Source organism: Sciurus carolinensis, chromosome 15, assembly GCF_902686445.1.
Source record: "Sciurus carolinensis chromosome 15, mSciCar1.2, whole genome shotgun sequence".
Taxonomy (NCBI): Eukaryota; Metazoa; Chordata; class Mammalia; order Rodentia; family Sciuridae; genus Sciurus; species Sciurus carolinensis.
This window is the reverse complement of record NC_062227.1, coordinates 13,188,388-13,205,246: the sequence shown is the minus strand read 5'-3', so window position 1 is coordinate 13,205,246 and position 16,859 is coordinate 13,188,388. Positions and strand designations below refer to the sequence as shown.

At 47.5% G+C, this 16,859-nt stretch overlaps 1 protein-coding gene across 3 annotated transcripts in view; it reads right to left on the bottom strand.

Moving 5' to 3' along the window:
- Positions 1-16,859, bottom strand: part of Syk (spleen associated tyrosine kinase) — an 85,411-nt gene that overhangs the window by 35,532 nt on the left and 33,020 nt on the right. For all 3 annotated transcript variants that reach the window (XM_047526818.1, XM_047526821.1, XM_047526819.1), the window contains exons 2-3: positions 11,392-11,853; positions 9,904-10,064 (exon numbers count right to left, since the gene is read on the bottom strand). In XM_047526818.1, the coding sequence (XP_047382774.1) occupies positions 9,904-10,064; positions 11,392-11,805 (575 nt within the window). In that variant the 5' untranslated portion in view covers positions 11,806-11,853. The remainder of the gene's footprint in view (positions 1-9,903; positions 10,065-11,391; positions 11,854-16,859) is intronic.

Here is a 16,859-nt window from a genome sequence, read left to right as displayed (position 1 = left end):
TGAATATCAATCAAATTAAGAGCGCAAAAATAATCATCCAAAATATAAGGGAACAGGAGTTATAAGAAAAAGGCCATGGATAAAAAGAGAGAAAAAGAGATACAGATTAATCCCTCCACCCTGTTATTTCCAGCATTTGAAAAATCAGATATGAACAATAAACTGAAATGAAATGTTTAAAGAAATAAAACATGGGATCATAAAAATTACCAACTACTATAATACTCTCAAAAGTTCCCAGAAATATTTGAAAAGATGCAACTGCTAGGAATTTTTTAAAGTTTAATTGATGACAAAAAAATCAATGAATGAGTATAAAAAAGGATTCAACAGAAATCCAGCAAAAATTAGTGAACTGGAAAACAAACCTGGTGACTTTACCCAATGGAGCACACAGAGAAAAGTGATGGAGAATAAGAAAGAATTATGGAGGATAAATTTAGAAGGTCTAACATATGTTCAATAGGAGCCTATGAAGGAAGAAATGGTAAGCATGAAGGAAGGCAACATTTGAAAAAACAGGTAAGAGTTCAGAATTGATGAAAGAAAAGATTTATGGCCATAGGAAGTATAGATATACAAGAACCACTGACTCAACTTTATACATATTACTTTGTTCATCTGCATAATGATTCAAGATAAAAAATGACAGAAGTCATATCTTATCTGAAGGTAATACTGTCTAAGACCACCAATGGGTACCTGATATTGTGGATGGTACTGAGCTCTGGGTATATTAAGCATCATATTAAGCACTTCACTATATTTACTGGGCACTTTACAGGTTATCTTTGGCATATCCACATTGCCAGCTTTGCCACTCTTATTTTTGGACTATTATTAAATAAAATAAGGATAACCTGAACACAAACACTGGTATATCACAACAGTTGATCTGATAACTGAGATGGCTGCTGAGTGAATAACAGGGGGGTAGTGTATACAGTGTGGATACACGGGACAAAGGAATGATTCAGGTCCCAGGTGGGACAGGATAGGACAGCACCAAATTCCAGTAAAGGACATAGAATGTCATGTAATATAAAGCTTCTGAATTGTTGATTCAAGGTGTCAGGCTTGCCTGACTCATGACCTGTGTTTTTCACTGTCTCACTCAAGATTCTACAAGTACAAGCAGTTTTAAGATTATCTCTGCCTCATCAGTCAAATATAACAGTATTTGGGGTGTGCTACAGGAATATTTCCACCTATAAATATGGTCACCGACCCTCCAGTGAATCATGGAAACCTCACACAATCACTGGGCTTAATTGTGCTTAATTCAGCCTTTAGAGCATCTCAAATAGGCTTAAATGATGACCCCAGAGCAGCAGCATCAGCAACACTGGCAAACTTGCTAGAAATGCAAACCATTAATCCTAAACCAAACTTAGTAGATTAACAACACAGGAGGTGGGACCTAGCAGTCGGTGTATGTCACACCTCCTGGTGGTCACACACACACACACACACACACACACACACAGGCATGCATGCACACACTAAGATCTGAGACCTGCTGCTCTGTACATCACCTCCTCTGGCTCTTGTATATGTTCTATGGAGCCCGACTTCAGGTACAGCATCCATTCTTCATCCTGCATCCTAATTTTGCTTTGTTCCTTGGTCATAGGGAATAATATAGAAGTGTGTGTTTTACAAGCTAGCTCCATGTTTCTAAGGATCTGGCTGCAGAGTGAATAGAGTGTTTACATCAGGTGGCAAGTGCACATCGGTGACACTATTTCTGAAACAAGGCCACGTGGTTGGGGCAGGGGCCAGGGAGGGTGCAGGGCGTCAGTGAGAGGTGTTAAATTCTAAAGTTCTGATATTCAGGGTGACGATGTCACCTCTGGTCCCCTAAGCCAGGTCTTCCCAGGCCTGCTCCTGAACAGGATTGCACAGTTCTGATTTGCTCACCCCAGGTTTTGTGTGGACACAGCCTTTCCTTAGGCAGACAAACCGACTGAATATTCTAGTCTCTATGTTCAAAGTACTGTTCAGCCTCTGGACCATCTATTCCTGGTAATCAGACCCTGCAGGGCCTCCATGAAGCCCCAAACCTGAATGAGTTAGTGGTGTGTGTGTGTGTGTGTGTGTGTGTGTGTGTGTGTGTGTATGGAAGGAGTCTCAGAGTTTGGTGTGGAAGGAAGAGAAGAGAAGGGAAGAAAATAACTTAGCGCATCACGCTGTCCCTGGAAATTGACTGATATAAAAGAGGATTCAAGGATGAAGTGTTTACTCCTCCATGAAAGGGGTTGCGGGGAAGGTGAGGAGGGCGTGTGAGTTTCAGATGCAGAACATCTAAGAACAGGTCACACAGGTGCACTGACTGTGAGGGGCTGAACCGAGGGAGTCCATCATGGCTCTAAGGGCCCATTGCATTCCTCCCTGTTCAGGCTCATGGAAAAGGAGCACTTGTAAGGTGTCCCACCTGGTCATGGACAACGAGGGCCACTTCAGCTACAGGGGCTGACCAGCTAAGTCCACAGGCCACAGCTCCCGTCTTCCTTGAGAACTGCCCCACAAGGGTGTCTCTCAAATCTCTGGTTTTCAGAATCGCCTGACATTAAGGTTTAGAGGTGAGGTGCTCCCCAAGAGCTCATGTGTGACATTGTAGGAAACTTCAGGGGCTAGGGAGATAGCTCAGTTGGTAGAGTGCTCACCTCACAAGCACAAGGCCCTGGGTTCAATCCCCAGCACCGCCAAAAAAAAAAAAAAAAAGAAACTTCAGAGGTGAACTGACCAGGTTTTGAGAGTCTTAACCTAATCAGTGCATTAACCCACTTAAATGGATTGACTGATGATAACTGTAAGCACATAGGGTGTGGCTGGAATAGGTGGGTCAGTGTGGGCGAGTCTTTGAAGTTTATATTTTGTCTTTGGTCTGCAGTCTCTCTCTCTCTCTCTCTCTCTCTCTCTCTCTCTGCTTCTTGGTGACCAATTCCTGACTTGCTTTCTTCCACCATACTCTTCCACCATGATGTTCTGCCTCACCTTATGCCCAGAGCAATGAAGTTGGCCATCCATGGACTGAGACCTCTGAAGCCCTGAGCTCCAGATAAACTTTTCCTCCTCTAAAATTGTTCTTCTCACACCTTTTGGTCACTGCAACAAAAAAGCAGACTAAAACACCTGGCTTCCTCTCTCTGACTTGGTTTCTCACCCATCCCTCCCCCACCACTGCTCTGCTCCTTCGTGGGCCTGGTTCCATCCTCACCTCTGTAGTCTTCTGTGGCCGTTTCAGACTCCAATGTCTCTACCCCTGTGTGCTCAGAGTGTCCCTGTCTGTGTTAGTCAGCTTTGCATCACTGTGACTAAAATACCTAACGAGATCAACTTAGAGGAAGGAAAGTTGATTTTAGCTCAAGATTTCCATCTCTGCCAGTTCCATCATCTTGGGTCCGAGATGAGGCAGAGCATCAAAGTCAGAGGGTCCAGTGGAAGGCAGGCTGCTCAGCTCATGGTGGGGTCAGGAATCAGAGAGGGCACGTCCCCCAACGCCCCACCTCCTTTAGCCACACCCCACCTGCTTACAGTAACCACCAGTTAAATTGGTGGTAGGAACTAGGAAGGAAGTTACAGCTCCAACAATCTAATCATTCCACCTCTGACTATTCCTGCATTAATACAGGGGTGCTTGGGGGACACTCATACCTAAGCCATAACACCTTCTCCCATCCATCCTCAGGCCAGCTGAGGGGCCAAGGTCTTTCTCAAGACAACAGTGTGACCACCTCTTCCCCACCCATCCAATCAGCCACTCTCCAGGGACACTTCATATCCACATGTACTGTGCCCTGTTCTCCTGGGTCTCCTTCAATCCTCTTCACTTCCTATCCCCACAGCAACACCAGCCTGGAACTCACAAGGCCATTTCCAGAATAACACATCCGCTTGCCCATGAGGAGACATGACCTCCCATCCTCCAAGGTTCCCACTCAGGGTCTCTGGTGATGTGAGTACTCCTCCCCACCTTCATCTGCCCCATTGGACTCCCTGCCACTCCTGCTGGTGTTCAAGCCTTCCCTGCCCACCACACTCCTGCTGCCTCATTAGTCCCTTATTCCCTGGTGCTCCTATTACCTCTGCTCAGTGAGACCTCTGTCCCCGCCACTTCCTCTACAGATCATTGTCAAGTCCTACCATTGGTGCATACACCAATAACCATCCAGCCTGTGCACCTGAGACAGTTCCATTGACCCCGTTGTCCCCCTTTCCATCCAGTTAGAAGTTCTCTTCTACTCTCACAATGTCCCTGTTTGAACAATAAATCCCATGGTCACCTCCTAGGATGAACTTCTTATCTGGTCTGACCATCTCCTTCCCCACCCGTCCAGTCACCCACATCATGATCTGGTCACACAGTGGGTCCCTAAGCCTGAGCACAGATGCTTCTTCTGCCAGGACAGTCTTCTTCTCCTTGGCTAACTCTCTTCTCCTCGTCGCTCAGAGACCCCTTGAATGGTCCTTTACCCAGAAAGATTCCTCCTACTGAGACATTGCTCTGTATGCTGGGGTGATGTGATGCAGATGACCATCCAGTCCCGAGGTATCCAGACCAAGTGGGAGTGAAAGGCAATACAACAAGGAAGCAAAGTAAAGATAACGCTAGGTAGAAATAGTGTCATTAAGTTCCAGGAGATGGCCATGGTGGAGTGGCATGTTTTCATACAAGGCAGGCTCTGCAGTCCGTGGTCTTGAACCTGACACCTTCCCTTGCATGGTAAGCATGACAAGGCAGGGATGAAGGTCCATCTCACTGGTCACAGCCCCCAGTCCCCACATCCCTGCCTGGCTCATGGTTTTAGTCACCTATTTTGCTGCTGTGACTAAACGATCTGACCAGCACAATTATAGAGGAAGAAAGATTTATTTGAGAGATCACGGTTTTAGAGATCTCAATCCATAGACAGCTGGCTCCATTCCTTGGGGCTTCAGGTGAGGCTGAACATCATGGCGGAAGAGTGTGGCAGAGGAAAGCAGCTCACATCATTAGGAAGCAGAGAGAGTCTCCATTCCCCAGATACAAAATATATACCCCAAAGCCACGCCCCAATTCCCACCTCCTCCAGCCACACCCCACCACTTCAGTTATCACTCAGTTAATCCCTATCAGGGGACTAATTCATTGATTGGGTTAAGACTCTCACAACCCAATCATTTCTCCTCCGAACCTTCTTGCACTGTTTCACACGTGAGCTCACATCCAAACTGTAACACTGGCTGAAGGCTTAAATGGTTTGTTGAATGAATGACTATTTTTGCCGCCTTTTTTCCATTTTCCACAACATATATTTAGAACCAGAAAATACAAACTGCAGTTCAAACTGCAGTTCAAAACAGCATCAGGGACTTACTGGTTTGAAGACTTCTTCCACAAATCTGAAACAGTATCTCTTATGCGTAACATGAATTCAGCTCTTTGGAGAGTTGCCACAGATATATTTTAAAGGTCACCTTGAACTTGCTCTAGGCTCCGTAAGATTTGTAAGGACTCATCGTCAAAGATCATATAATACTTTTCTGGACACTAGACACAAAGATGGTGACAACCTTACATTTAAAACCATGGCAGGCCATTGTCACAGCATTGCCATTCAAACATACTTTATGCAATGACAAGAAGGACACATCACCCACATGTCATCAGACACAGTCAGACACCCTGGAAAAGCAGCCATGCCAATGGCTCCAAGCTGCCTCCCCAGGAACTGCATGGAGGAGGCCTCCTGCGTGGAGGGAAAGGGGCAGGGTGACCACAGTGCTCTCCTCGTGGCCTCATGTGGCCCAAGAGAGACCGAGTAACAAGACCTCGTGACTTTAGGCCTTTGTATGACTCATAAAAGAGATTTTAGTTTCAGCTCAGAAAGGTCACTCTTTCTTCCAGGCCAACTTCCCTTCTCAGAGTTGACAAGGACCCTACAAATATACAAGCCATGACGAATGATATGACCCTGCGGGAAGGTCTGATATCTTAGAAACACAGAAAGCAGTACTACTCGGTTATCATTGAATGGGGAGGCAGTCAAATACCACGTAGTACAAACCTCGAGAAAATAAAGGGTATTTTAGAGATGTGTCAGCAGCTCACTGAAAACCATGCTATATTTTTCTCAATTTTGTTTGCTTCTAGTATCTCCCAGCTTTAAAAAACAACAGTGATTGATTATGGTTATTTTGCACTTAATTTTGTATTTTTTTAAAGAGGGTTTCCAAATTTTGTATGCTCTGGACCTTACCAATTCTAGATTCTTCCTTTAGGGGCAGGGATTCATCATGGTAGGGCAATAAGCGTTTTGTGTCCTTTTTCTAACAAATTCACTTGGTAGCCACACCTGAGCTGTGACTAACTTCTCAAAAGAGAAAGCAGGAGGAGATCAGAGAGGTCCAAGAATCACATTTCATTCCCTCCTAACACAGACTAACGGGGACCTGCCCCATATGGAAGTGCTTTAGCATTTCAGAGTATGATAACAGACATGAGCTGAAGAGATGGAATGGACCTACAAAATTCACTAACTCAGGTGGCGAGCAGACATTGGGCACTTCCTACGGGCCAGTCACAGGCCTGCTCTGGACTAGGGCATAGGTGGCTGGGGGGTGGGGGGTGGTCACCAACAGAGACAAGGTGGCAGGGGTATACTTGGAGCTCAGAGTTCAATTCCAAGAAAATGAGGCCAGTTGGCATCCAACGGCCTCTTTCCCTGTCCCTTAAGGCCACTTGACCCTTAACCTCTTGAGATGAGAAGTATTGATTAAAACAGCCTCTTGGTAGCGGAGGGTGGAGAAGAAAGGAGGGAGGCAGTGGGGAGATGGGCTCTGTATCTTTCCGTGTCCTACCTGAGAGAAGGTGACCCAGTGCCACCTCTAAAGAGGGCTGCAAGGACACAACTTTTCCCCAAACAGGGGTCTCGCTATGTTGAACCATAAAGCAAAGCAGAACTTCTAGCATGAACTCTCACATTTCACCTGTGACTACTCAGGTGATTCCCTAAATGGGAACTTCCAGTAGGTCACTCAGCAGTGCCCCATAGGGAGTCATTGGGATTTGGCTGCCTATCTTCATTCGTGAGTCGAATTTGGTCTGTGTTTAGTAAGCGTCTACATTGGCCCAGCACATGTATGAACTTACATGTATGAACTTATTTAAAGCAAGTTAATCAAGTCCAGAATCACAAAACTTAGATTCTGTTTCTAGATCAGGGAGCCCTGAGGTTCTTCAGAGGGAGGTCTAGGGAAGGTGGGTTGGCTGGGGGAAGCTCAGGTGGGGTCACCCAGGGCTGGGGATGGGAAACCATGAGTGAAAGTGAGGAGCGGGAACCTCAAAGCTGAACAGGGAAGCCAATCAGAGAGACGGTGGACAGGCATCAGAAACGTGGGGACAAAAGGACTCCTTAGCAGTTTTTGTTCTCTATGTATTTGTTTTTTGAGACTTGGCTCATTTTCTTTCTTTTTAAATTTCTGTTTGTTTGGTTTTTTTGGTACTGGGGATTAAACTCAGGGGCACTTAACCACTAAGTCCTTTGTATATTTTATTTTGAGATAGGGTCTTGATAAGTTGCTGAGGCTGGCCTTGAACTTGCAATCCTCCTGCCTCAGCCTCTTGAGCTGCTGGAATTAGAGTTGTGCACCAGCTCATTTCCTTTATTTTGGGGTCAGAGCCTTCTCCAGACTTCCAATAAACCCTGACTAGACTACATTGCAGCTGCAATCATCCCTGGGCATCCAAGGGGGACTAATTCCTAGACCCCCCAAGGATTCCAAAATCTGTAGCTGCTTAGGTTCAATGGTACAGAACCTATGCACATCCTACCGTATACTTTAAAATCGTCTCTAGATCACTTGGAACACCTGATGTAAGTGCTATGTGAATATCATCAGACAACATTATTTAGGAAAGAATGACAAGAAAAAAAAAGTCCTTGCAGGGACCAGTTTTAAAACATAGTGGATCCACATATGTGGAGCCCACGTGAATGGAAAGCTGACTGTTGTCCAGTTACCGTCAGCACTGCGAGGCACCACCCCATAGGTGTTGCCTAGGCATCTTTACCTTCCAGCAACCGTTGCTCAGTTACCTTTGATTCACTGATGGATGGTCTGCAACCCAGAGGGAGTCAGTGGATCCTAACAAAAGCCAACTCCAGAAACCAACATTCTCAACGGGCTGGGATGAGGTCCTACCTCCAAGTACCCTTGAGGGGAATCCTCGTCCTCGAATCCTGCCTTCCGCCTTGTTGCCACATGCCCCGAGAACAATGGGACGGAGGTGAGACGTGATGCCAACCACAAACTCCCATGGAGAAAGAGGTGGGCCCTGCACACATGACACAGAGCCACCGTCCTGAACACTGTACAAAGGGACAGTGCCTCAAAGGGAATGTGAGGCCTGTCCTGCCACCAGGGGGTGGGAAGCTGGAACACAGAGCTTGGGGCAGTAGGGACATTCTGCACTGTGTCCCCGGGGCTCTGCAGCACAGCCCGGTACATGCCACCCTGTCTTCCAGCAAGCATTAAACACAGTTCCTGTGCTCAGGCATGAGAAAGCAAAGACTCCAAAGTCACAATAAAAAATAAGCTATGCTCCGCTGTTTCAGCGTGCATGAATATTCACAGCAGGGTTCCCCTGCCTCTCCAGAGCCTGTTTAGGAGATGAGAGGTAGAGAGACCACCCTGAACACCTGGCACATCCCAAAGGTGGACCCACCAACTCACTCCAAGCAGAGTCCTACCAATGCCTGAGTCCTTCCAGGCTATCCCTCCTCCTCCACCCTATCCTCCCACTCTGCACCACCTACGCTGGCCTCCCATGGGGTCCTGCCCTCGAGCACACTTCTGCCTCAAGGCAGCCACACGAGCTGTTTCCCAGGAGGGATGCGTCCTTATTGCCTACAGGTCTCTTCTCAAATGGCTCAGATGGCCATGGGCTCTGTCATCTTAACCAGAGTACCTTGGGAGACAGGTGCTTCCACCCCAAAACAGTTCTTAACCTTCTCTGGACCGTGACTCCACCTAGCTGGCCAGGTCCTCCAGGACCTTCTCAGATTTAGTTTTACACTGACCCAATAAAGACAACAAGCAATAGAACCCAGGATTCATGCCTTCTGATATTTGAGTTCATAAAGTTGAAGTCCACAAATGCATTAAACAGTTTCTGTCACTGTTTATATAAACTACTCCCAGAAATCTTTTAGAAAAAAAAAAATCTGCCCTGCTAGCACTTAGTTCTAAGAAAAAAAATAAAAGTCAACCCTGAGGTTGGGGGCAGGGGATCTAAAGGAACAAATGTGTGTTTTCCTTTCAGTTGGATCACAGACATTGTCTGTGTTCCCCGTATTTGCCATGAGAAGTGGAATTCAGGTTGATCGTATCTAAGCTGAAAATCTGAAATTCTCCAAAATCTGAAACTTTTGAGAACTGGCACGTTACCGGAAGTGAAAATTTCACACCTGATCTTATGTAACGGGTTAAAACAGACACACCAAAAATACGGTACAAGATTCTTTTGAGGCGATAACGTATAAGATGTGTATGAAATATAGACTTGGGCCCCATCCCCAAGTTATTTCCAAAATCAGAAAAAAATCTGAAATCCAAAGTACTTCTGGTCCCAAGCATTTTGGATAAGGAATAGTCAACTTATATGTGGCTGAACGTGATGTCCCTCTGTGCCCAAGGGGAGTGCTCACTGTAGGGAAAGACTGGGAAAAACACACTGGCTCACAAGTAATAGCTTAAATATGAAATATCCTTAGACAGGTCAGCACGTCTGTCATCAGATGAAAACACGTGACCCCTTCCTGGGGTCACATGGAGTCCACTCATGGGGAAGTTGAGTTATCCTTAATTGTCCAAGCAAGCCTGGAGGTAGGTGGTGAGGGGAAAAGACATCATACTTACAAAAATTTTCCATTTATCTTTGATCCTATAAGGACAATCTGTTCAGATTCATCCCGAGAGATATTTCCGTGGAACCAGGGCATTTTCTCATGTGCTGTGGTGGCGATCAGCTTCTCCAGCTGGGGCTTCTGACTGATGATGGCCTGTTCCAGAGCCTGCCCCTGTGGTGAGCAGGGAGAGAGAGTGAGCAAGAGCAGGTAGGAATGGAAAAAAGACGCAAAAGCCACGTCTAATCTGTGGTGAGTCCTACTGTGGCAAAGGAGGATCAGATTTCGTCCACCCATTCATTTATTCATTCAGAAAATGAAACCAATAAGATCTTGATGGACTACTTAAGTTCCTTCAAATGCATAAATAAGAAAACTGATTCTGGAACAAAGAGATTGGCCTTTTTAAAACCAGACAAAACACTCTGAATACCACCTGGTATAAATATGAAGGCCCAGATAATCAAATCACCCACTAGGTGGATGGTTCTGTGGTAGAACCTGGTTATCCCATAATGGTCAAGAAGCCCTAAAGGGTGTACAAGGAAGGCACCTGTGGTGTCCTGTCCCCTTTACCTGCTTTCACTGAGTGCCTCACCGACCCTGTACCTGTAGGAAGTGTTACCACAGAAAGCACAGGTAAAAAAATCTTGCCCATGTGGGGTAAAGCAACATGGAAATCAAAAATGGAAGACTGGGCCCAGAGCTAAGTGAATCGACTTCCTTGTCTCTTTCAGTGGGAGAGAAGCAGATCTTCTCAGGAGTAACTAATGAAGAAGCCGAAGTTTGAATTTGCATTAATCAAGAAAAACCTAAGAAGTAAAAATAAAAATAAAACCACCCCAAATGTACAGATGGAAAGAAGAGGGAGGGTAGGTAAGACTGTCAACACCTTTGCAAACTTTCCAGATGCAAACTTGTCCACATGTCCACATTAAACACAAGCATCCTTTGCTGTGGCAAACCTGGACTTTTAGGTTTTATTCTACAGATATTGCATTCTAGCTTAGTATTAGTATAGAGTGATATCATTAGCAGCATTATTTGTAGTTGACATAAGTGCCCATCAGTCGATACTAGTTGAATAAATTTTGGTGCCCAGCAGGTAAGGCCAGGAAGCCAAAGAAAGAGTGGTGCTCCTACACATGTGTGAGACAGAACATTCTGCAAGAGAGATTAAGAAGTTATAAATTCAGTGCCAATTGGTATGCACTGCATGGCCCTGTTAGGTAAATATCAATGCTTCTTTGAAAGGCCCCACCGTGAACTGGGTAGCAGCATCTCCTATGGTACAGAAAGCCATAACATTGGCATCAAGTTCCCCTGCCTCAGTGGTGGCTATAAAAGAGGAACAGCTGTCTTCCGGGAGTCAGCCACTTTTGGGCTAAACCTAATGGCTGAGAAGATGGCTCAATCAGGCACACTGGGTTTGCAAGTATGGGGACGTGTGTGGGATCCCAGGGTCCCATGAACATGGGGAGCAGGCCCACCTGAGACCCACCTGCAGGTTCCATGTCTGCTTTACATATTCCCGGATGAGGTTTTCCTTCAGGTCCTCAAAGGGCCCTGTCTTGGGTTGCACCCCGGGGGGTCGGTTGAAGGGCTTTTGGAGAAGGCAGACCAGGCCATCGGACTCCTGGGAGTGGTAGTGGCAGAGGTCGGCAGGGCTGCTGTGGGTCCTGCCCCCGGAGATGGCGTAGGTGCCATTGAGCTCCCTCTCGATGGTGTAGTGGTGTGCCTTCCTGCCGTGAGCCACCGACAGGGCAAAGCCACCCAGGTAGTTGCGACTCTGACGCAGCAGGTAGAGCCCATCTGTCATGCCCCCCTGGACCAGGTAATCTTCCGCCTCCTCCCGGGTGATGTTGCCAAAAAAGAAGGGCAGGTGGTTGGCGCTCTCCGCTGGGCTGTTGGCCATGCCGGCACCGTGTCCTCAGGAAGTGACAGGGCACAGGCAGGGAAACACCTGGGACAAGACAAAGATAGGAAAACTTCAGCGAGCAACTCAGCTGCAAGAATACGTGCGAAATCCACGGGAGCCCTTGCAAGCTGGGGACAATCCTTCCAGCTCAGAATGGAAGCGCTTCCATCTTCGGACTTCCCATCACGCATGGTCCTTTCTGCTCACACAATGACAGTTTCCCAACACACCCGCCACAGTTTACCCCAAATCACAGCATTTGGCCCAATGACCACATTCACTTTTTTTTTTTTTTTTTTTTTTGGTGGGGACAAAGAATTTTCAGAAGAAACCTGTGAAAAAAGAGAAGTCCACAGAAGTGTTATTGCAAAACAAGCTCAGGCGGTCCCCACGTGGGTGGACGGCGACACCCAGGAGGCAGAAGCCAACACAAGCTCATTTTAAGCCAGCGCTGCTCTGGAGATGTTGACAATTTTCAAGAAAACCTGCCCTCACAGGCCGCGCCACCAGTGAAGATGCTGCTGAACACCTTTCTGCCTGAACGACGGGGACGACTCCAGGTAGCCATGTGGTGTAGTCGAAAGCCAGGGAGCAGCCGTGGGGCCTCACTCAGGACCATGAACCACCACTGTCCCCTGCCCTCACCACAGGCCTCCCCGACTGGTAGAAACCAAAGAACTGCTGTCTGAGACACCAAAGCCACATCCTCCTGCAGTCTGCTTGGTGTGGGGACAGCACCCCCTCACCCCAACACACCCCACTGCCTCCCACTGTCTGGATGGACAGCTGAGAGAAGCAGCCTCGTGACTTCACCAGGTCACCAGGAATCCTCAATGTGTGGTGAATAGAGAGACAGCACAGGCTCACACCTGCGAGGACATCGGAGCAGGAAGGCTCTGCAGGTGAGGTGCCAGTGCACACTGCAGAGGAGCAATGGAGGAGAAGGCAGGCGCAGGTTATCTCTCTCTATATCTATTTTGGTACCAGGATTGAACCCAAGGGGCTCAACCACTGAGCCACAACCCCAGCACGTTATTGTATTTTATTTAGAGACAGGGTCTCCTGAGTTGCTTAAGGCCTCACTAAGTTGCTGAGGCTGAATTTGAACTTGCAATCCTCCTGCCTCAGCCTCCTGAGCCTCCACACCTGGTGCAGACGCAGTTTTAACATGGAGTTTTGTGAATGAGAAGTCCAAGAGTATCCACAGAGGTATGCATTTGAACCTAAAAGGACTGGTCATTGAAGGAAAACTATCCAGATGACCTTACCATTCACCTGTGGAGAAAGCACGGGTCCTTTCATGTTTGCCAGACTCCCCGATACCTCAGACATAGGCAACACTCCACACAACAGCACACACAGCACACACACATTATGTACACAGGCCCCATTTATGCACCACACAAACACACATTACACCATATATCATATGCCCAGACACCACACATCACACACCCACGCCCCACACACATATCACACACACACCATACAACATACATAAACACAAGACATATCACACACACATACACAACATATGCACTGCATCACATACACATAGATACTCCACAAATACACATAATACACACAACACTCAGCACACAAAACATACACACACAGTACACAATGCACTACACACACATTTCACATATGCATATGCAAAACCACACACAACACACATAGTACACACATCACTCATACAGCACATACACACATGACACACACCATACTTACACTCTACACAAACACATCCTATATCACATATACACCATATAACATACCCACATCGTTTACATATCACAGACTCCACACACACATCACAGACACAATACACCACACACATCACACACATATACACATCACCCATCATTCATGCTACATACACATCACATATACACATCATGCATACGCACGTCTTACACACACATTACACCCAACATATACACACTACACAAACCCCCCACAGCACACACATTATACATACCACACACACCACACTATCCACACATGGTATCACCTCACACATATTACATACACACATCACACAGCACACACACATTCTGTCTCACCATCACACACCGCATACACATACATTACACAATTAATACACCACACACTCCACAATACATCATACAAACCCTACATCACATAGGCATGTATGCACCACACAGCACAGTACACACCATGCGTCATATACACACACTGTGTCATGTACACACACAGCACACATAGAACACAGCACAGCCCCCACAGGATTATGTGACACATGCCCTTCTGCTGTGAACTGTCCTAGATGTGGCTGCACAAGACAGGAACACCCGCCTGGCGCAGGTAGCTGAGTTTTCTCTGGGCAGCACCCTCACGCGGGCACTGCTGGGTTTCGCTCCAGTTTGACAGGATGCACAGTCATTTTCTTGCTTGCTTTTCATACATTTGACTCTTAATGTCTAACTATTCTTCATCCAACAAGTTTCTAAGACTCCTCTCACAGCTAGTGCTTTCCAAAGCACAGTCTAATCTGTTCTTAGTTGAAGAGTGCTCTTAACAAGGGGACATCTCTGGCAAAACAGCCAGCTGACATGTCTTTGAAAGGCCTGTCTATTCTGACTTCCCTCCCTGGTTCCTCAAGCTACAGTGCCTGGGTGTCGGGCAGGCTGGGCTCCGCCCCTGAGCCCTCCCTCCTCACCCTCCACCCTTTTCAGGGCCTGGACTATCACCTCCACCTCCCTCCACCAGGCACCCTGCCCAGGGGCTCTGCTTCCCCTGGGGGCCTGCTGTGCTGCTGATCCACCAGCCCCAGGAGGCTAACACTGGGCCCTGGGAGGTCCATCTGCTGCCTGCTTGCACGTGGAACCCTGGGTAGTGCCCAGCAAGGAGCACGGGAGCCTTCTGCAGTCTTGCATTCTCTCAGGGGCGCGTTCCAATGGCTGTAGTGCATGCTCCTCACTGGATCCAGGAGAGCTAGCTGGGCTTCACGGCTCACCTCCGCACACCCTGACCACCACACTTCCCAGTGCCTCCCTCCTGTGCTGCCCCGACCCCTCCAGCCTGCCTGTGCCTCCTGCCTTGAGTCCCACTCAGCACCCATCCACCGCTCCCTGGACATCCCCAGCGCTGCCGTGACCTCGCTCCTCTTTACTGGGCTCACTTGCACACACTCTTTTGGGGAGGCCCCATCCCCCTGACCACTCTGATCCATCCTTGCAGAAGTATCTCAGATGCCCCTTGCTATGTAATTGTCTCTGATGGCTCATGCCCCCTCTAGGTCCCCGTGTCCCTCTGTATATGGCTTCCATGGGTCCAACTAAGACAGTAATTTTTTTAAGGAACAATATTTCAAATTAAATACTAACCACAACCTTTTATTTTATATAAATCTTAACTGCATTTTCTTTAAAAATGCACTGGTTTGTCACTAATATTTACATCTCTGCTAGTAATTTGGCATGAATCTCATGTACAAGTGAATCAACAGAAGACAGTTCGGAGGCACCTACGACCCTCTGAGGTACAAGCCAGGTAGTCCTCGATGACTTATTTTGTTTATTTCATTTCTAATTGACACCTAATGATTGTACCCATATTATGTGGCACAGTGTGATGTTTTGATACATTTATAAAATGTGTAATGATCAAATCAGGGTAATTGGCATACCCACATTGGTTATCATATGTTCATGGTGAGGGCTTTCAAAATCCTCCCATTTAAAAATACACCATATGTTGTTGATAGTCACGGTGTTTGTCACCGTTTTGTTGCTGTGACAAAAATACCAGAGAAAATAAACTTAGAGGAGGAAAGGTTTATTTTGGCTCATGGTTTTGAGGTTTCGGTCCATGGTCACCTGGCCTGGTCATTATAGACCTACGCAGAAGTAGCACATCATGGTGTTTGTACGTAGTGGAGAAAAGGTTGACACCCAGGGTGGCCAGGCAGGAGAGAGGGGGAGGGGAAACAGAGACCCCCACTTCCTCCAACTAACTCCCACTTCCTGAAGTTTCCCTCACCTCCCAGTAATGACACCAGATGAGACCCAAGCTTCAACACATGAGCCTTTGAGGCACATTCCAGATCGAAACTGTAACAGTCCTTCTGTTCAGTAGAACATCAGACCCTTCTATCTAGATGTAACCCTGTCCCCATGGACCCTCCCCCCATTCTCTGGGAAGCCCCACCCCCATGCTGCGTTTGCCACCTCCTTCCTGAGCAGAAAGCCACCTTCAGCTTCCCTGGGGAGGAAAAGAACTAGCAGCACCCTGGCCTAGAGGCGCTCTTCCTTCTGACCGTGGGATTTCTTGTACCTTGTCCTCTGCAGTGGGGTGCTTTGACCAGGATGACTGGTTCGCTCTAAGAACTGCTGGTGGGATCCTTGGACTGTTAAACTTGAGGCACAAACAGAATCAGCAATGGAACAGCAGTGGCCCCACCAATGCCTTCACAGGACTGGCACCCCTGACTGCGTCCTGGTCTCTGCCCCCGATTCTCCAGGCTTCCTTTGCAGCCACCGTCCACACCAACCTCACAGTCAGACTGCTGCCCTCAGCTCTGTTGTTCAGATCCTCGTTCTCGCTCACCGTGGCAAATTCAAGGAGTTCCGCCTTTTCACTTAGCCTGTGTCCCAGCCACAGCTGTGGCATCTCCACCACCAGAGACAGGCATGGAGCCAGGGACACACCCGTCACCAGCACTCCTCCTGTGTGCCCGTGAACTCCGCCATGGCCCCGTGACTGCTGCTCACACACTCTGCTCCCCGCCTTCCCGCCTCTGCTCCTCTGACTGCAGGGAAAGCCCAAAGCTCAAGTTCACTGCCACACCCCCGGATCATCTCCTCAGTGGTAGTTAGAACTCACTCTGTTTTTTGTTAATTCAACATTCCCAGTTATTTTCTGCCAAGTGTATAACCGTTTTATTTAACAGCAGAAAACCGAGAAACAAAAAAGACCTCTGGTCCCCGCAGGCAGCTCTTGGGCAGGAAAGGTTTCAGGTGCCAGGTGAGTTCCTTAAAACAGAATTCCTCACTGTGTTGGGGCCTTTTTATGTGCACTTGGGAAGA